The 21,132-nt window shown below is 53.6% G+C and overlaps 1 protein-coding gene across 4 annotated transcripts in view; it reads right to left on the reverse strand.

Moving 5' to 3' along the window:
* CRACD (capping protein inhibiting regulator of actin dynamics) overlaps positions 1-21,132 on the reverse strand; it is a 169,699-nt gene that overhangs the window by 9,769 nt on the left and 138,798 nt on the right. For 2 of the 4 annotated variants that reach the window (XM_084899141.1, XM_084899139.1), the window contains 5 exons: positions 18,716-18,851; positions 11,549-11,716; positions 8,540-8,608; positions 5,363-5,551; positions 1,570-4,402 (listed from right to left, as the gene is read on the reverse strand). In XM_084899141.1, coding sequence (XP_084755267.1) covers positions 1,570-4,402; positions 5,363-5,551; positions 8,540-8,608; positions 11,549-11,716; positions 18,716-18,835 — 3,379 coding nt within the window. In that variant the 5' untranslated portion in view covers positions 18,836-18,851. The remainder of the gene's footprint in view (positions 1-1,569; positions 4,403-5,362; positions 5,552-8,539; positions 8,609-11,548; positions 11,717-18,715; positions 18,852-21,132) is intronic. The other 2 variants (XM_084899140.1, XM_084899142.1) reach the window with 2 other exon arrangements.

Raw genomic sequence — 21,132 nt, forward strand, 5'->3', positions numbered from 1 at the left:
GCCCGAGTGGACGCTGGCACTTCACCTCAGCTTCCAGATGGCTATTCAGCGTCTATCTGAGGGACGTGGCCAACAGCCCGGATGCTGGCACAGCTTGCTTACGCACCAGCTTTCAGACTGTGGTCCCACAGACGACCCAATAGTAGCAAATGCAATGGAACCTCAGTTCTCAAACTGAATTAGCTCTGGAAGGCTGCTCAAGAAGTGATTTGTTAAAAAACTAAATCATCCCCCCTCCCCCATTCTTTTAGAAATAATGTGAGTTGAATTAATCCGTTCCAGACCCCCAAATGATTCCCTGTTTTAACCTTTCTTATATATAGTACGTGTCTACTGTACTGTTTAACCTATAAGCAAACACTTCTTAAGTTTATTGAACCACCTGCTACTGGCCTTCAAGAAATCGCTTTCAGCAGTCATTCCAGGGATGTCTGTCAGGTCAGAAGGCAGCGTATCTTTGCTGGTGCATATATCACTGGCTAACTGCTTTCCCTTTATCCAAATCAACAGGTTTTCTACCTCTTCAACTGCCTGTGATCCTTGCTTCTTCCCTCGCAACCTCTGCACCCTTGAGGACCTCTATCCTTTAAGACTGTGCTAATCATCGATTTCACCAGCTACAAAAGCACTCTCTCCTTGGTTTGTTGCCGGAGAGATGCTTTATGTCATGCTGAAGTGTCAGCATGAAAGGATTGTCAGGTCAAACACTCAAGTTTGGTACGACAACCAAAATTTGGTTCTGTGAACAGCTTGGTTGGGAATCGAATTGCTCAAGATGGGAAGTGTTCGAGAAATGAGGTGTGACTGCAATCCGTCCTTAGGAAGCTGCACCTATCCCGGAGCGGTCTCCGCTTCCCCTTTCCTCCTTCTCCACGGCCGAGGGACAGCCTATCAGAACCACTCACTCGTTCCTCCCCACACCCAGGGCATGCCTGTCTTTCCCACCTCGCCCTGTGCTAATGCTCTGCCCAGAGACGGAGCAGTGGCTGGCGTAGGCAAGCCCAGTCTTTACCCTCACTGCCTCTCCCTTCATTCCTTAGGGTACCCCATGGCTGGTGGTTCAGACTGCTTGCCCCAGGCCATGGTCCCTTTTCCAGCCAGCATGCGGCTCAATAAACTTTCTTTCAAAAAAGTTTTGGGCCGCGGAAACGGGTTTGGCTCAGTGGATAGAGCGTGTCGGCCTACAGACTGAAAGGTCCCAGGTTCCATTCCAGTCAGGGGCAGGTACCTTGGTTGGGGGCACATCCCCGGTGGGGGGTGTGCAAGAGGCAGCTGATCGATGTTTCTCTCTCATGGATGTTTCTAACTCTCTATCTCTCTCCCTTCCTCTCCGTAAAAAAAAAAAAAATCAATAAAATATATTTTTAAAAAGCTTTGGCCACAAACGTTTCCTTTCCACAAAAGGAAAGAGTCTCGGTGGGATTCCCTCCCTCCAGGAATGGCACATGGGCCTCTCAGGAAGGGAACTGCTGCAACTCGGGCTCCGCTGGCCACTTCCCGCCGCGGGCAGCCCGGCTTTAGCGGACAGCGCGCTGGACAGAGGCAGGGTTCCGGCCTCCAGCTACCTACCTCTCCTCCCGGCCTCGGGCGTCTGGGAAGGCCTCTCTTGCCGGGCTGCAGACGGAGCAGGAGCCGCAGCTTTCCTCTCAGTGTCCGCCTCTTCCTTCTTCTCTTCCCTCCTGGGAGGTGGTGGTGGAGATAGTGGCCCGGGCTCCCGGCTCTCCGGGCCCTCCTTGCCCTGCTCGCCGGGCTCCGGGTCAGGCCTCCCCGGCCGCCGGGCCAGCAGCTCGGCCAGGTAGGGCCTGCTCAGTCTGCAGAGCGGGGAGGTGGGGGGCGTCTGCCCGGAGGGGGGCTTGGGCGCCAGGGCCGGCTTCTGCGCCAGGGGCATCCTGCTGGCGGCCTTGGTGTGCTGCGGGGGAGCCGGGGCCGGGCTGCTGCCGGGCGGAGGTGCAGGCTGGGCCGTGGCAGGGGGGCTGGAAGGGCTTACGGTGGGGTCCTTCCGGGCACCGGGGCCTGGCTTGCTGTCTGCGGGGAGGGCCGGGCCTTGCTTAGGAGCCATCCCCTCGGCCCCCTTCTCTCCATCCGTGCGCTCTGGGGCCAGGGGCGCGCCCTCCGCGCCCTCCCCGGTGCTGCCATTCCTCCTCTTCCTCTTCTGCTCCGCCTGCTGGTCGCAGTGGAAGCGCAACGAGTAGTTGGTCCTTCTCAGCTTTATCCCGAAAGGGGAGGCTGAGGCTTTTTCCTCTCCCCCGGGCATCCCCGGGTCCGGCTTGTCCGGGCCGCCGGCGGCCTCGCTGCCCGGCGCGGCCACGGGCTCGGCCTGGGCCGCTGCTCTCTGCGGGGTTGGGTGAGGAGGGCTCGGGACCAGGAAGGAGGGGAGGTCTTTGGCAAATTTGCAGCCCTCGGTGGTGTCTGCGGGCTCCTGGGGCACCCCCGGGCTCTCCGGGCCTTTCTGGGGCTCCTCGCTGTCAGCGGCGGCGGTGGCGGGGGGCGGGGGCGCCGTCGGGTCGCTGGCTCCCGGCCCCGGCCTTTTCCTCGTGCTCTCGGCGCTCTGTTTGGAGGTCTCGGAGCCCCCGTCGGAGAACTTCTGCCAGGCGGGCATGATGGAGAACTTTGCATTTCCCGGCGGGGGCCTCCGGAGGGTCCCCCGGGAGTCAGAGCGGCCCCGGGGCGCGAACTCGTCCCCAGGAGGAGGTGCCGGGTCCCTCTGGCCTCGCTGCTCGCCCTCCGCGCTCCTCAGGATGCGGGAGCGGATGGAGGCCCACTCGGCCAGGGCGGCCGCGCTGCTCGCAGCCGGCTCCTGCGGGGCCCGGGCCCTCCCGCTGCTGCTGGCCCGGGCCCGCGGCGGGCTCTCCGGGGCCGGGGCGGGGGCGTCCCCCGGCTTCTTCTCCTCCGACAGGCCCAGGAGGGACTTGCAGGCCGTGTCCTTGATCTGGCTGAGGTTGACAGCGGGCCCGCACAGCTGGGCGCCGGTGACCAGGATGGCCGTGTGCGGGATGCTCAGGGCCGAGGGCAGCGCGTGCGGGGCGGGGCCGGCCGCCCGGGGGGCCTTGGGCTGGTGCGGGGCGGGGGCCGGCCCCGCGTCCTTCGGGGGCGTCATGGGGCTCAGGTTGACCTTGGGGAAGAGGATCTGCTTGCCCCCCGAGGACACCTGGAAAGTGTAGGGCCTGGGCATGGTCTGCCTCTCCTCCACCTCCTGCCACCGCAGCTCCTCCACCCTGCGGTCCCGCTCCGGGGCCAGCCTCGCTGCTGCCCCGCACACGTCCTGCTTCTGGGGAGGCGGGGTGCTGGGCTCGTCCCTCTTGTCCGGGCCGGCACAGCCATCCTGCCCCTGTGGCTCTCCGGAGGGCTCCGCCTGGGGACTCTGCTGCTCGCAGGCCCTTGGCTCCTCCTTGGGGTTCTCTCTCTGCTTCCCAGGTTTCAGGGGCTCTGTCTCCTCCGTACTGTCAGTCTCCCACCCACTCTCCTCCCCTCCCCGTGCTCCCCGGGACTCCTCCTTCTCCGCCTCCACGTCCTCCTGCCTTTTCCTCTGCTCCTCCCTTCTCTTGGCCTCCTCCTCTTCCCGCCTTCTGAGCTCCTTCAGCCGGCTCTCTTCCTCCTCCCGCAGCCTCTGCTGCTGCTCCTCCTCCTCCCTCTTCTTCCTCTCCTCTTCCTCCCGCAGCCTCTGCTGCTCCTCCTCCTCCCTCTTCTTCCTCTCTTCCTCCTCCCGCAGCCTCTGCTGCTCCTCCTCCTGCCTTTTCCTCTCCTCTTCCTCCAGCCGCTGCTTCTCCGCCTCCTGCCGCCTCTGCTCCTCTAGCTTCTCCAGCTCCTCCCGCCTCCTGAGTTCCTTCAACTCTCTCTCCTCTTCCTCCTGCCACCGCTTCTCGGCCTCCTGCCTGCTCCGGGCCTCCAGGTCCTGGTGCGCGAGGCGCTGCAGCCGCTCGGCCTCTCCCTCCAGGGACTCCTGCTGCCGGGCTCCCCGGTGCCCGCCTTCCTCCGGCTCCCTGCTCTCTGGGGCTGGGCCGCCCGGCTCGTCCAGCCTCTGCCTTTCCTCTGGGCACGGCCTCTTCCCTGCCTCTGGCTGTGGTTCGTCCAACTCTCCCTCGTCTTCCTCTCCTCCTTCTTCCTCCCCTTCCTCCTCCATCAGCTCCTGCTGGCGGTTCTCCTCCCACAGCCGCCGCTCCAGGGCCCGCAGCCTCTGCTCCTCCAGGCGCCTCCTCTCGGCCGCCTCCGCCTTCTGCCGCTTGCACTTGGCCTCCAGTTCCCGCCAGTACTCTTCCTGGCGTCTCTGCTCTTCCTCGGCGTCCAGAGGCTCGGGCTCCGGCTCCTCCTCCTCCTCGTGCCACGTCAGCTTGTCTTCCCCGGGGTGTCCGTTCTGGTCCAGGGACAGCTGGCCCGGGAGGCCCCCGGGTTCGTCTGGCCGAGCCTAACGTTGGCAAGGGAAACAGAATTAGCTTCCTCCTGTACACAGAGAACCAGTCCTCTCCCTGGTCACCCACCGTGCAGGTGGCCCTCTCCCTCTCCTGGTTTGGGGACAGACTTTTAAACGCCCTGGCGTGGCCCCTGAGAGCCCTGTCCCCTGACCGCCTACCCCGGGACTGTGGTAAAAGGGGGCCTTTTGCTTTTCCGGACATGGGGTCCTGCTGACTTAGGTGACTTGTGAGGGTCTTCCTCGCTCCTTTCTCACGTAAACAGTAGGAAGTCCCTTTTGCTACTGCTCAGAGGGGTAGTTTTTGGGCTCAAAACTTGGTCATTTCTCCAGGGGTTACCTTGAGCTCACCAGAACGTAAGCTCCGGGAACTCTGTAAGGGAAGGGGTCTTTGTCTGTTTTGGATCCTGCTGTATCATCCCCAGGGCCCAAGTCAGTGTGCTCAATAAAAATGGGTTTGGTGAGTGAGAGAGAAAAAAAAGAAGGGGCTGTTCTAAGTACTGTATAGAGACAGGTAAACGCAGGCTGCCGAGCCAAGAGCAGAGTGTGGGGGTGGCGGGAAGAACTTTATGTTTATTCCCTTTATTTGTTATTCTCAGATTCCTTGTTCTTAACGTGAATAATCGTAGGAAAACCAACAGTCCAGTATCGGAAAGAAGAGGAAAAAGTTAGACTGACACTCCGCCTCGATCCCCTGAAACTCGTGCCTCGGAAGTCCACCCTCACCAAACCGAAGGGCCTTGGCCTAAACCATGGCAGAGGAGGGCAGATGCGCAGCAGCCTCCTCTGTGGGCACCAGGTCAGACAGGGCGGTAACCGGGCCTGCGCCCCACACTCTGTCCCTGCTGGGGAGACCCAGTGCCTCCGACAGGCCCACCGCCCCACCGCCCCGTCGGCAGAATTAGTGCCCAGCAAGCGCGGGCAGCTGCCCCGTCAGCCTGGATGGGCTCTACGCACCCCGGCGGGCCCGAGCCGCCTGTGCTTCTTTGACACCCTCTGGTTCTTTGGCTTCACGGACAGCTTGTGCTTGGCGGCACTGTTGTCCAAGCGGGCGATGGCCAAGGGGATGGCATCCAGGTTGACACTCTCGATGGTGCCGGCAGAAGAGAAGTGCCTTTTTGGCCGAGAAGGTTTAGCTGGAGCTACCTGTAGGGGAAGATTAAAATATGTAATCAGCCCTGGCTGGTTCGGCTCAATGGACAGAGTGCGTCGGCCTGCAGACTGAGGGGTCCCGGGTTCGGTTCCAGTCAAGGGCACATGCCCGGGTTGTGAGTCCGATCCCCAGTGAGGGGCGTACAGGAGGCAGCCGATCAATGATTCTGTCTCATCATTTGGTGTTTCTATCTCTCTCTCCCTCTCTCAAATCAATAAAAAAAATATATATATTTTTTAAAATATATTTTATTGATTTTTTTACAGAGAGGAAGAGAGAGGGATAGAGGGTTAGAAACATCGATGAGAGAGAATCATCCATCAGCTGCCTCTTGCACACCCCCTACTGGGGATGTGCCCGCAACCAAGGTACATGCCCTTGACCGGAATCGAACCTGGGACCTTTCAGTCCGCAGGCCAACGCTCTATCCACTGAGCCAAACCGGTAAAAAATATATATTTATATATATTATTAGTCCAGATTAGAAAGCAACCTGCAGGGAATCCAGAGAGGGAAGCGCTTTTTGGTGCCCACGCCTTGCCCAGCCTGACGAGCAAAGGGCGCTCACTGGGACTGTGAAATGAGCAATGCTCCTGGAATAAGGACAGGACGTTAACTACTGGCTCTGCCAGTGTTATCTGCATGAGCTTGTGATGGTTATTTAACCTTTCAGGAGCTAAGTTTCCTGCTCTGAATGATATGTGGATTGGATGAGGGGCTGACAAAACCTGAATCCGGCCAGCAGCCTGATTTGGTAAAGTTTTGCTGGCCACGCCCATCAGCACTGTCCAAACAGAGAGTCTCTGAGTTGGACCTTCTGGCCACAAAGTCTAAAATAAGCAATGTCCTGGACAAGCTCATCTCCGGACGAAGAACTGTTACCCTAAGAGCGTTCCCGCTGCCTCTCACCCTGTGTAAACACACCTCCTGTCCTAACTTAGCAGGGAAGGTGTCTTTTTCATCTTCGTATCAGCCCGCTTTATGCCCGAGTAGCAAATCTCATCTGGCAAGGGCTCAATAAATACTTATTGAAGGAATGAAGGAACAGTAACCAAATGGGTTAGCACCATCACTCCGAAGTCACGGAGCACCGAGGGCCCTGAGAAGCTAACGGGAGGAGCAGAAACTCCGAACACGCCAGTGAGAGGGCAATTCTTCAAAGGATGAGTTGCGACACCACTTGCTTGCAGTCTGTAACGCAGACGTACCACAGGTGAACTGCACAGACTTAGTCAGAGAGACTGTGGCTCAGCCTGAACCCAGCGGCCACAGTAGGCAGCCAAGGAAGGGCTCCTGGCCACACCACACACCACCCCAACGAGCAGCAGAGGGCGCTCACAGCCACTGTCTGAGCCTGCAGCTCTCAGGCACAGGGCAAAAGAGGAGGCCACCATGCCCCCGACTGTGACCCACCTCTTAAGTACAAGGTCAGTGGGGTTTAGCCAAGGGTTTTGCCTTTTGCAGTCACCTTCCATATTTACACATGAAAGCTGAAGCACCAAGCCAGCTCCAAGAGCGAAAGGGATGCTCAGCAAATAATTTATGACAAGGAGCACAGACGTAAGGAAAAATAATTCCAGCCTTGGGTCCCTAGCTTTTATTTATTTATAGTTATCTTTATAATACATGTTATATCCTGAACTACTGTTGAAAAGAGATGAATTAGCCCAAACGGCATGGCTGAGTGGTTGAGCATCGACCTATAAACCAGGAGTTTACAGTTCAATTCTGGTCAGGGCACATGCCCTGGTTGCAGGCTTGATCCCAGTTTGGGGTGGGGGGGACGGGGGGGGGGGCAGGAGGCAGCCAATCAGTGATTCTCTCTCATTGATGTTTCTATTTCTCTCTCCCTCTCCCTTCCTCTCTGAAATCAGTGAAAATATATATATTTTAAAAGAGATGAATTAAACATTTATTTCCATAACCTAATAGGTGCATGAGTGCAAGGAGTTCAAATGAATGAAATGTGACAGATTGAAGACATAGGTTAGCCCTAGAGGCTGAGATTTTTTTGTTTTGTTCGATTTTTTTTGTTTGTTTGTTAATCCTCACCCAAGGATATTTTCCCATTGATCTTTTAGAGTGAAGGAGAGAGGGATAAACAGAAACACTGATGTGAAAGAAACACATTGATTAGATTCTTCTTGCATATGCCCCAACCAGGGCTTAGGCTGGGGAGGAGCCTGCAACCAGGATATGTGCCCTTGGCCGGAATCAAACCCGGGACCTTTTGGTCCACAGGTTGACACCCTATCCACTGAACCAAACTGGCTAGGGCTAGAGGCTGAGACTTAAATGCAAAGCTTGGTTTGTAGTTATTCCAGCTGGGCCTCTTCACTGTCTAGGTTAGGGGTGTCGAACTCAATCAGAAAAGGGGACAAAATCTAAAATCCAGCCTAAATCGCGGGCCGAATGGTTTACTGAACAGTCATAAACTGACAATGTCATAAACTAACAGTGGAGTGCAGTGATGACAGCGCGGTGCGGGCCACATTGCAAGGCCTGGCGGGCTGGATTTGGCCCGCGGGCCTTGTGTTTGACACATGTGGTCTAGGTGGTGGCATTGTCTTGGGCCGTCTCCTTCAGAAAACCTGGGACATACTCTTCTCACGGTGCTGCCAGGCCCGAGAGGGCACCCGCTCCCTGCGTGGGTGAACGGTCCTCATGAGAGTGGACTGGCCTCTACAGAAGAGGCTCCCCAGCAGGTGGAGACGCAGCTTTCAATGGCACACAGAAAAGTTTAAAAAACATCTTCTAATAGGAGACTCTTTTCCTTATAGACTTGGGTACCTTCAGGAGTGTCTTCTTCAACTACTTAGCAGAGTCTTAAAGTACATCATCCATTTAGGAATACTACCAATGTCTAGGGATCCAGTTGAGAGAAATTTAAAGTAAAGGATGAAGGCATCATTGATGAATGGGAAAATGAGGCAGAAGATGGGGGGGGGGGAGAATTAACTATGTAAGTTAAATCCTATTACCTTCTCTTCCCTCTCACTTCTGGCTCCAGGCGGATTTGGAGGACTCGAAGAACTTGGCGTGTCACTAGACTGAAACGGTAAAGAGAACAGGAAGTTTTGGGCAGCTAACCAGACACTGTCTGTGCTTGGAAGGGCTGCCCCCTCCTCCACACAGGGGTGCAGCTGCCTTCTAAGAGCTGGCAGGGGTCAAGGTGGGCACCTGGCTAATGTCCAGACTCCACAGGACTCCGGAGGCCCAGAGTGTGCCCTCCCCTCCTCCGAGCCCAACACGATACCAGCTGGGCCGTCTCCAACCTCAGTCCCCCGTGTTTCCCACAGCTGGGAGGCCTGGGGGCTGCCCTACAGCCACAGTACCAGGAGGCAGGGCTCCAGCCTCAGAGCTCGGCTTTGCGGGCCTCCCACTCCTTCACCTGCTAAGCCCCCCTCCCCTTCTCTCTGAGAGGGAAAGAGGCCCTACCAATGCCACACCCAGAGGGCTGAGCTGAGAAGTGAATGACCAGAGGAGGAGAAAACAACTCGGGAAAGAAGGTAGGAGAGGAAAATGGCTGGAGATTCCCACCCGTGGCGTGGGCCTGCCCTGGGCACACCCTCGGGTCCGGCACCTGCACCCTCCTGGTGGCCCGCCACACCTTCTATCTGGTATCGCCAACATTTACAAAAGGGTCTATTGTCCCTTCCAGAGCGGTACTGTCAGCCTGCGTAGCCTACCTCAGTCTGTTTTCTGCACCACACTTAGAAGCATCTTTAGAAAACACAAATCAGATTATGTCACTTTCCTACTCCAAATTACTCAGAGACTTCCTGTTTTAGAATGCCCCATTTCCCATGGTCTGCAGGATCCGGCCCCTGGACCACACGCTCCCCTCCAGAGCCCAGCAGCTGCCCTGGCCTCCTCCTCAGCACAAGCTCAGCCCCTTCTCTGGGCCTCAGCCTTGCTGCTCCCTCTGCCTAGAGCTTTGGGCAGCGCTGACCTCCTCATCTTTCAACAAGTCACTGCTTTTCCATCACGTGTTTTATTTCATTTTTCTTGATCTGAAATTTTATATACATTTAACTATTTCATTGATAATTTTATTTTTAATCCTCACCTGAGGATATTTTCCCATTGATTTTTAGAGAGAATGGAAGAGAGAGGGAAAGATGGAGAGAGATATCGATGTGAGAGAAACATTGATTGGCTGCCTCCTGCACACACCCCGACCAGGGCCTGGGCCGAGGAGAAGCCTGCAACTGAGGTACATGCCCTTGACCGGAACTGAACATGGGACAACTTCAGTCCGCAGGCCAACACCCTATCCACTGAGCCAAGCCAACTAGGGCTGAAATTATATCTATCTTTGTTTTTTTTTTTTTTGTTTTTTTTTGGGAATTTAATAATCTTTATTGGCAGGAGGTTCACATTTCTAACCTAACTTGACAGCTCCATTCAGATCTTTGTTGACGTGTATGTTATCTGACTCTCATTACAACATAAACTACCGGGGCAGCCCCCTGTCTAATCTTGTTCACCTCTGTGATACCACAGCAGGGACGGACGCTGGCTGAACCAATGACCTTCCCTCTCCCCAGGCTCCACACCTTGCCTGTCTCAGGTTGTCAGTGTCGTGAGACCCTTGGTGTCTTTGGGAAACCCCTGCCTGGAGGCTGACGGCTGCTGCACTGGAGGCTGCAGAGGGCACGTCTGGCCATAGGGGGCGGAATGGGCCCATCCCTGTGTCACCCACCACCTACAGGTGTGAGCCAGGAGCCGCCAGGGCAGGCCCAGGCAGAGGTGAGCAACAGGCAGGGGCAGTCCTTTCCTTTCCTTCCACACTTTGCTCTGCAAATTGCTCGTCTTTCTTCCTATCCTCAGGCCATGTTAGCTGACAACAAGCAAGATGGCTGGTGGGAGGGATGCCCATCTTAATAACACTCAACGTCATTGCAGGCCCCTTGGAGGCAGAGCGCAAGGATGCTTCAAGGCAGGGAGACTCAGAGCTTCGCCTGGAGAACTCCTTACTCTAGCCCCTTCTCCCCAAAGAGGCCTGAGGGTTTCCCTTCTGCAGCTGGAAGGACTCCCATTTCAGGATATGCTTACTGTGATTTTTTCAGTGTCAAAACACCAAGTTTGGCCCTAGCTGGTTTTGCTCAGTGGTTAGAGTGTCAGCCCAAGGACTGAAGGGTGGAAGGTTTGATTCTGGTCAAGAGTTTGTACCTTGGTTGCAGGCACGATCTTCAGCCCCATTAAGGTGTGTGTAGGAGGCTACCAATCATTGTCTCTCTCTCTCTCTCTCTCTCTCACATCGACGTTTCTCTCTCTATATATATCTCTCCCTTCCTTCCACTTTCTCTAAAAAAAAAATCAATGAGAAAATATCCTTCGATGAGGATTAACAAAAAAATAAATAAAAAAACAAAAACAAAAAAACAACAACAACCCATCAAATTCAGAGAGGGCCGTGCTGGACCTATGGGACTTTCTTTTCACACTCAGTAGACTTCAGGCTGGTCTGGTAGAGATGTACTGCCTTGTTAACCTACTTCTTTCTTGTCTTCCCCTTAAATTAGTCCAATCCAACAAAGGATTACTGGGGAGACAGAGTTGTGTAAGATGCAGTTTTGTCCCCAAGGAACTCAACGTTTAGAGATGGAGAGAAGGCTGTTAGGTGGAGGCAGACAGAGAAGGGCCCCGGCTGTGCAGGAAGCACTGGGGGCGCACAGCAAAGGCAGGAGGAGACGGCACAGCTGGGCTCCCCAGACCTGAGCCTCGAGGGGCACGTGGAAGACCCTGGGAAGAGCAGGTGCAAAGAGCGTGTCCCCGCTTCCTCCCCGCCCCCCCAACCTTGCTCCAGGATGGTCCCGCTGCAGATGAAGGCACCTGCCCGCCAAGTCCCCACCCTGGGCCACTCAACAGAAAGGCCTCTCCCCCTTCCCCCTGCCCTGCAGACCCCGGGGTCACTGCTGCCCTGTCCACGGCCCCACGGCCTCCCGGGTTATTAGCAGCCGCGTCGCTGCCCGGCGGGGCCTCACTCTGTTCTCGGCGTCGGAGAGGACGATGTCCTGCGGAGTCACAGGCTCCATGGGGCTGGCCGGGAACGGGTCCTCCTCCAGGCTGGCCTCCCCACTGTCCGCCCTCTTCATGGGCGCGGTGGCACTGGGAGGTGGCTGCCCAAACTTGATGTTCTTGCCCAACTGTCGCTGGAGAGAAGCACAAGAAAGACGTGCTGAGGCAGGGAGCAGCTCGCAGGAGCCGCGGCCAGGCTCCCTGCGCCTGGGTGGCCTGAGGCACGTGCTGTGCACGGGCTGCTCCCCAAACGCCGTGACCTTGACTGAGAGACAGCCCTGCAGTAAGCGAGTGCGTTCCCAGCCTCGGCTCCCTTTCTTTCCCACCTCCCAGCCATGAGCTTTTTGCATCCGGCCACCCTCTTCCATGGAGATGCCAGTTTTCCAGGGGGCAGAAAGCCCACTTTCTGAACCAAAAGTTGGGATACATGTCATAGGACAAAAACTTTTTGATTGACCTCAACATCAATTTATAAGGTCTGTTAAAAGTATAAAAGTTGTATAGAATGCCAAAACCGGTTTGGCTCAGTGGATACAGCGTCGGCCTACGGACTGAAGGGTCCCAGGTTTGATTCCGGTCAAGGGCATGTACACCATTAGGGGGTGTGCAGGAGGCAGCTGGTCGATGTTTCTCTCTCATTGATGTTTCTAACCCTCTATCCCTCTCCCTTCCTCTCTGTAAAAAAATCAATAAAATATATATATTTTAAATTGTATAGAAAATGGCCCCATGAAATGCAAGAACCCCAGGGGGAAATCCAGACCCTAGTGACTGCAACGGGGGAACCGCCAGCCACTTTCAGACACATTCCCCCTGAAGGGCTACACTTGGGCCACCTCCCTCATCGGCTTGAACGCCACATTCTGGCCACAGTGGGTACCACTGCCAAGGCGACGGAGACGCCAAAGCCAGCGCATCTCTCCATGGCCAATGCTGGAACCCGGGAGGGACGGAATCCTTGCTTTAGCTGCCCACTGCGAGCCAGGGGCCAGAAGACGCCGCGTGGGGAAGGGACAGAGACGTCGGCAGGAGAAAAGCACCGAGGAGGGGCTGCATTCCGGTGGGTGGTGGCTCACAGGGTAAGGAGAAGGGGTGGGGAAATGGGGGGTAGAAATTAGGAAGAAAAATAGTAAGCATCTGAGATTAAAGTCAGATGAGAAAGGGAAATATATTCCCTGAAGAAAAATGGATAAACACAATAGCTAAGGAAAGGGCAACATATTTAAGGGGCCGTGGCAGAGAAAATGGGCGACATGCAGGAAGAAAAAGCCGTCAGCATGGCAGTGTGGGAGGCCACGGAACCAAGTGTGCACTGAGCCGACCATTTACTGCCTTCACCTAGAGCAGGGTTTCAACCTCGGTCGGCACTGCTGACCTTCTGGGCCGGCAATTCTTTGTTGTGGGGAGCTTCCCGGTGCATGATGGGATGTTTAGCAGCACCATGGACACTAGATGCCAGTATCAATTCCTCTCTCCCCAGCAGAGACAACCCACATTGTCTCCAGATGCTGTCCTATGTCCCCTGGGGAGTAAATCGCCTCCCGCTGAGAACTGCTGCTCTAGATCTAGGTACTTGGGTTTCATAGTCCTTTTATGCCTCAAAGAGAGATAAAGAATAGGTGATCTGATTTTTACCTCTAATTGGGTTACTATTTAGTCCCACAGAGCTGCAAAGAACCTTAGCAATCATACAGTCCAACCCCTCACTTTGCAAACAAATCAGAGGTCCAGCAGGGAGAGGTGGCTGGCCCCGGCTTATGGGAAGAATGAGTGGCCCCAAAGGAATGGGAATCTAGGTCTTCAAAACCCGCTTTCAGTGTTATTTTCATTGCACGACACTGGTTCTTATAAATATGACATTGCACTTCCTTCCTACGGGGGCAAGAATAAAAACACGATGCGGCATTTTTATACCTTACTGAAGTATCCTGCTGAGACGCCTCAAAGAAAATACCCCTTCTCCCTCTGAACTCAGGGTACCAAACCCACCCGCCGCTGCCCAGCTCCCCCTCAGCCTTGCATGATGGGTGGTGAGACATGAACGAGATGAACCTAACACCCCCTACCCCCTGCACCCATCCTTACACCCCAGCATGCCAAGTCAGGAGCACAGAAGACAGGACGTGTATTTGACCCGAGTCTGGCTCTCCGATCCCACAGGGAAGGTGCACATATCAAAGCCTGAGGCCAGCCAACGAAGCGCAGCCTGAGCAGCCTGGAAGGGTTTTGGGGAGGAGAAGGCTGAAAAGGGTTCCTTCCAAAAACAAGTTCAGCAGGAAGCAGCAGTTAGTGTCCACTCTGAGCAGATCAATAAGCAGGCACATCCGAACAGCCGATGGAGTTAGACAAAGAGACACGGTTAACAGTCACGGCCATCTCACTCTGCTGCCCGGTGGGAAAGGGCTGGGAACCTGGGCAGAAGAGGAGGGAATGGTTCCTGTGGGCGAGGCTCCTGGCTCAGCCTCGGGTTCCCCTGTCACCCCTTCTCTAGGAGTGTTGGCTAAGGCTGACCATGGTTCTAACCCCCTGAGACACACACCTCCAGCTGCCAGGCTCTGCTTCCACTAGGGCTCCTGGAGGAGACCATGAGGGGATTTCTTCTACTCACAACAGAAAGAATAATTCTGTAACCAGCTCGCAGGGAGAACCTGGCCTAACACGACCAGCATAATGCCACGTAGTGGGGATTTATGCCACCATCACAAAAAGAAAGGTGCGTGCCGATATTTTACTACCTTGGGGCCCCTTTTAGAATACGGGTGCTGGTCCACCTGATCCTCAGAAGACAAAAAAGACCATGGCAAAATGTAATCACAGTCTCCCAAAGATGGGTCGGCTATCATGGCTATCCATGGGAAAGGAAGGAGAAAATGGAAATAAAACCAAACTGAATAGGAACAGGACAGAGGAGTAAGGACCACCGGGCAAAGCTGGGAAAGGGACAGAGCAGTGTGGGGCACTGCAGTGGAAGGTTAGAGAAAAGAGGCCAACAGAGAGGAGGGTGCAGGGTGAGAGGAAATGCATGGAGAGGAGGAGTGACGAGGGCCCAGGAAGAGCTGCACCCCTGGCTGCAGGTACCACAGCTGAGGCTGCTGGTGGGGAGTGGCAGGGGGGTAGGGATGTGGATATCAGAGGGTTGACGTGTCACGGACATGTCCATCCTGCCAGAAGAAGCACATGCTGCTGCCTTTGTCCGTGACAACGTGCATCTCCATAAAGGAGCTGATTCAAACTCCCTCCAGAGAAAACGAGTGCAGGCCTAGAGGGGGCCTAGGAGGAGGCATTGGGGTTGGAGGAGCGGAGGACACAGGTCATCAAAGAAATAGTGGCCATCGTTTAGGGATTGGGCAAATCTCCCTGCCCAGGCCAAGGGCTGCCTCTTTACAGACACTCCCTGCGGCTGTCAGAAATGAGACGCAACAGCCAGGCAGGACTTAGGGACCAAGGCCAGGCAGGATTTGGGGTCCAAGGCCATGGTGGCTGATCCTCAGGCTCTCGAGGTCAAGGCTCCTGCACCTGCACACGCTCCCTTCCCTGCGGTCCTGCTCTAAATGCTTCCTTCAGCCGACTGGACGGAGACGGGGCTGTCACCACACTGCGACTTACTGACACTGAAAACGTGATTGCTAAAACCTACTTGGCAATCTTAGGTGTGGTGTGAATTGAATGGAGGGTTAAGTGTGGCTTTTGTGTGTGTGTGTGTGTGTATGTGTGTGTGTGTGTGTGACTATTTCTGCTCACTCTTCAGGCATTGTTACAGAGAAACTGATACACGCAATCACTGAAAAATGGACTGCTAAGACGAGCCTGCCCTTAAGTTACAGGGCAACAAACTACTACCACTCTCCCCACTCCCCGCCTCCCCACCTCCCTAATACCCATGGACCCTTATACACACTGCGGTCATAGCCAGAGGGGAGAGTGGAAAGCTGTGCCTATCCTGTGAGTCCTTGCTGCTGGTGGCTATGAATGGTGTTACTGTTGAGCCTGGAATGTGAGCAGAAAGGGCCCATATTTCAGCCGTTCAAACGGGGCCATTTTGCTGTAATATGGAATGCTGGAGAACGATGCTATAGGAATGCACATCCATATGGATGAGGCTTTCCTCATGGTGTGGGAATCCCAAGCATGTCATATCCTGCAGCCCGTACCCTGCCAGTGTTTGGAGTCCCCCAGATTTCTCATGCCTCAGACCATGTCTGCAAGAATAAAGTGGAGGAAAAATGAAGTTGCTGTCTTCTTGAGAGAACTATGGGTACTCCCACAGTTGAAACAAGCAAAAAAAGGAAAAAGAGAGAAAGCATTCGGATTTCAAGACGCCTGCTCTGTGAAGAAGTGGCTAAGATGGGTGTCAAAATCCTCATGCGTATGACCCTTCGGCATTTCTACATGAAATCCAGCTCAGCAGGAGAGAGCAGCTACTGAGGATGGAGGTTTTCCCTCCTGAGCTAAACAGTTAGTGGACCAGTGGGCCTTGGCATTGCTGACGAAGCGGTGGTATAATTCTACAAACTGTCTGCAGGCCTCAACCGTGGTGTTCCCAAGCTCTATCATTAGTTGGTAGACACTTCACAGCCTGGTCTGACTTAAGATATGCAGGTACCTCTCTGACCTGTGCTCTGGCAGCGGCAGGAAGGAAACAAGGCCATTGAAGTCCAAATGCAAGGAAGGGCCGGGCTTACAAAGCCCACTCCGTGCTGCACCAGACGAACAGTGACTCAATGGTTCACCGATTTACTTTATTCAGAAAAGTGTAGGCTGGTTGATGCTGCATTCAGCCATTCAGTACTCTGTAGAGACACTAACTGTCCCCCCTACCCCTCAACATAGACAGTTTTAGCTGCGATGACTACATGTGGCCACTAGAGGGCAACCTTTCCAAATGCATTCATTACAGGCGCTGTTCTGGGGTTGCCAAGTGCTGGGAAGTTTCTTAAGCCAGAGGAAAATGTGTTTTCTTTTGTCTTAATGGCATTCCAGGAAAAACCTAATTTCAAAGGAATGTCTTAATAATGGAGGCTAATTAGCTTGCCAAGACATGTATTGTCAAATAGGTTTATCCATTACTCGTCTCTCTCTCTTTTAAATATAAACATACGCAGAAACACAAAGACAAATTTCAGACATTAAAAAAAACATACATGCCTCTGACATAACTAAACACCCTTATTCCATGCTGGAGCCTATGAAGGGTGGTCTCTTATGCTGCTTACTAAGCACCAATGCCAGCATAACATTGTCATGAAAAAATGCAAAGCATTCATGCAATTTAGTACAGTCAACTACTATTTCTGTGACTTACCAGGAACATACTGCTTAGTCGACTGAAAAATAAAGCACAGTCTTTTGGGGGTGATACAGTTTCATCTTAAGTCACTCCAAAAATTACATTTTCTATGACAATATTTCAAGAAGGAAAGGTAAAAAGGGGGGTGGGGTGTGGTGTCAAGGATTTCTTTGGCCATCATCACCCTTCCCTCTTCCCTCGATGAGAACGGACAGGCTGCTCTCCTTCTGAGTCTGTAAGACATGTGCGCTCGGCCCCCGAGAGCCAAGGACACGGCCTGTGAGGAAGCGAGGGACCGCAGGCAGGGCCCGGTTAGCGCTGGGCAGGACGTGGCCTTGGGCGGGAGGAATGAGGACCTGGGCGAGCTGGGCGTGGTGCCAGGGTGTGGGCCGTTTCCCTGCTTGCCATATGCCGTGTTCAGCTGAGCGCGTGTGGAGAATATGTGACCAAACTCTGATCACAAAATACGTAATGTTCAGCAGAAACAAGAACATTTCAAGAAAACAGAAAATGCGAGTACAATGCTTCATCCTGTCAGCAGCTACTCAAGCCAGCTGTCTACTCTCCTCCCCGCCCTTTTTTTTTTTTCCTCACTCACTCACTCTTGCAGACTTACAGACAGAGGGAAAGCAGCACACCGGAGTCCCCTGTCCATGATTTGGATCGCCTCCAGGCACCCTGCCTCAGAGAAGTGCCTGCTTAGGTATGTCTGTCAGGTGAGTGAATTCTTCTAACCCAGTGGTGGGCAAACTCATTAGTGAACAGAGCCAAATAACAGTACAACGAGCAAAATTTCTTTTGAGAGCCACATTTTTTAAACTTAAACTTCTTCTAACGCTACTTTTTTCAAAATAGACTCGCCCAGGCCGTGGTATTTTGTGGAAGAGCCACACTCAAGGGGCCAGAGAGCCGCAGTTTGCCAACCACAGTTCTAAGCAGTCAGGCAAACCTACACGGTCAGATCCCAGGTGTCTTCACTCCCTTGCTTTCCCCGGAGTCCCCATGAGCTGAACCGCTTCTGGTGAGGAATTATTTTATCATACAGTTGACTCTTGAACAACACAGAGGTGAGGGGTGCCAATCCCCACGCCACTGAACATCCACAAGTAACTTCTCTCCCAACATGTAGCTACGTACAGCCTCCTCTTGATCAGAAGCCTTACCAACCACACACACTGATGAACACACACATTTGTATGTTTTATGTATTACACACTGCGTCAGTAAAGTAATCTAGAGAAAAGAGATTATTGAGAAAATCGTAACAGAAATACATTTACAGTATTTATTGAAAAGAAGTCTGCGCATAAGTGGACCCACCCTGTTCAAACCATATGTTAAAGCGTCAACTGTATCTCCAGGACTAAGGAAAACTGCCCAGCTCTGCAGCTGAACCCGATGGGGTGGGGTGGGCTAAGAGCTCCATGGTGTTCCTCTGAGCTCAGGCGGCCCAGGGGGTGAGAGCTTTATGCGCACAACAGAGGGCCTCAGCATTCACTGCCCAAGCGGGGAGGCCTGGAGAGTGAACACCTGCTGTGCAAACCGCCCACCGTCAGTCAGCCCTGAACTTGGGGGTGATGGCCAGCACCTCCCGGTTAGTAACTCCTCCCCTCCCAGTCCTGCAGCTTCTCTTGGGTACCTGTCCTCGTCATGCCCACTTAACACTGAGGGACAGTGTGAGAGAACAGGAGAGGGGGGTGTTATGAAGGTGGGGACAGCTCCCCAGGAGCTCCCGCTGGACCTCCCCATCCATCCCTCAGGGCTGAGCCGGGACTCTCCCCGCTCCCTCCCCAGCCAGGCCCGCCCGCGCCTGTGGCTCCAACCTTCCCGCCGCAGGCTGTCTTACCTGAAGAGTTTTGACTTTGCCCAAGATGTTGTCCTGTGACATTGCTTGAACTGTCTGCTCACTTTCTGCTCCCCCATCAGGGATAAAAATGCTGTCATGGGAAAGCGCCCGGGCTCCCATACAAAAGCTGAAGGACCTGGAATGCAAATCATGTGCTTCGTTTTATTAGGATGATAAAATTTCTTCTGGCAACAGGGTCCCGCTCCTCCTGATTGGGGGACTCCACCCGCAGCCCCGGCTCGCCCCGCCCTGTGTCCGCTGCCGCCGCGGGTCAGCCAAGGAGCTGGGCAGACGGGAGGGTCCCGCGGGAATGAAGGAGCATGCCTCCGACACAGCAGCCTTCCAGCGCGCTCACGGGAACTCAGGCTGCTCTTGATTGATAGAGGCCCCGGCAGAAGGCACTGCGGAAACTAACTGGAGGGGCCTTCCTTCCCACCAACCCCCCCCACAAGAAGCCGTCATCACAATCGGTTCTACCCCAGCAGGTCCTGTCAACCAGCACTTTTTAATTTATATAATTTTATTGGTTTTTTAATACAGAGAAAGGGAGAGGAATAGTCTCAGAAACATCAATGAGAGAGAAACATCAATCATGTGCCTCCTGCACACCCCCCACTGGGGATGCGCCCGCAACCAAGGTACATGCCCTTGACCGGAATCGAACCCGGGACCCTTCAGTCCACAGACTGATGCTCTATCCACTGAGCAAAACTGGTTTCAGCAACTAGCACTTTTTAAATAACATTCAGACCCAGAAGAAGTAAGAGACACGAGTTTCTTTCTTTCAGATTACAATAAAATTGGAAGACAGCTCCATACATCCAGACCAAGGACGAGAATTGCTGATAGGGGCTATGGGAATAAAGCATCTCTCTCGCAATTGCCTAGGTGTTCAGAGAGTGTGGATCAGGGCAACTCCGAGGGGCCTCCGGCATGGGTCAGCTTACAGGTGGCAGGTAGCCAACAATAAACACTTCAGGGGAAGGCTTGGGCTTCGAGAAGTCCGGGCTTCTACCTGACAGGGGGGTAGAGGCAGGGCGACCTGCAGGAACTGGAAGCAGCAAAAGCCAACTGCTCTTCCTTGATCTGGGAAACAAACTTATTTCTGGGGAATCCACACCCAGGCTGTTCACAGGGCAGGGAGAACCGCATGCCCTCCAGGAGGCAAGGCAGGCACTCCTCCACGCTGCCAGGCATGAGAGCAGCTCCCCCAGGGTGACCGCTCCCCGCCCCCCACCCCTCCTCAGAGCGGGGCCCATTGGAGGTTGTATCAGTGACCAAATGCAGCGGGCAGGGTCCCAACCAAGGGTAGACTCCTTAGCTGTGCAGACTGAGCACCAAACCTAATCTGCCAAACCACAGGCAGCATGGCGAGGAAGCACGTGAGGCTGAGAAACAGAGACCTGGATGTGAGCCCCCTGGCTCTGTAACAAAGACGAGGTCCAGGAAGGCGAAGGGAGAGGCTGGATCAAGACAGAGCTGAAACAACTCGGCTCCTCCCTCACAGCGGACAGGTCTTCCACGCGAACACAGTGCTCATAGGCGCTTGGGTTTCTTTGGGAGCAAAGATGCTATGTGAGCAACAGCTGCGGGGCCATGACAAGAGGGTAATGTTAAGAGAGTCCCAGTTCACCCACAACCGCAAATCTTATACAAACTAAGGTAAACTAGTTTTATTGCTTAGACACCAAATCTGTTAATACTAAATAGGATGCCAGAATCCACGAATTTTTTCATATTTACACAATACTGACAGAGACTTTTTTACTCTAGGAAAATAAAATATATATAAACATAAAATTTACCATTTTAATTATTTTTAAGTATACCGTGTTTTTTTAGTGCCATTAAGTATGAATTAAGTACATTCATATTGTTATTCAACTAACAACACCATCCATCATCCTAACCTGAAATGCCCATACTCATTCAACAGTAACTCTTCATTCTCCCTTCCTCCAGTGCCTGATAACTATTATTCTCCTTTCTATCTCTATGAAATTTGACTATCCCATGTACCTCATATAAGTGGAATCATTTAATACTTGTGCTTTTGTCTGGCTTATTTCACTTAGCATAATATCTTCAAGGTTCATCCATGTTGTAGCATGTGTCAGAATTTCATTCCTTTTCAAGGCTGAATAATTTTGGGATATATATCACATTTTGTTTATGCATGTACCTTTGAGTTATTTCTACCTTTTGGCTATTGTGAATAATGCTGCTGTGAACACTGATGTATTAATCAAGATTTTTAAAAATGTATGAATGTAGCATTATGACGCATAACTACGTATAGACATGGCTGAAAGAGTAGGTAGGTGTTCCATAAGTCCTCATTTCACACCAAAGATTTGACAACACTTTCATATTCTCTACCCACATTAAACAGTCACTGTCTATAAAGATTAGTAGAG

The sequence above is a fragment of the Pipistrellus hanaki genome (genome assembly GCF_964339955.1).
Source record: "Pipistrellus hanaki genome assembly, chromosome: 1".
Taxonomy (NCBI): domain Eukaryota; kingdom Metazoa; phylum Chordata; class Mammalia; order Chiroptera; family Vespertilionidae; genus Pipistrellus; species Pipistrellus hanaki.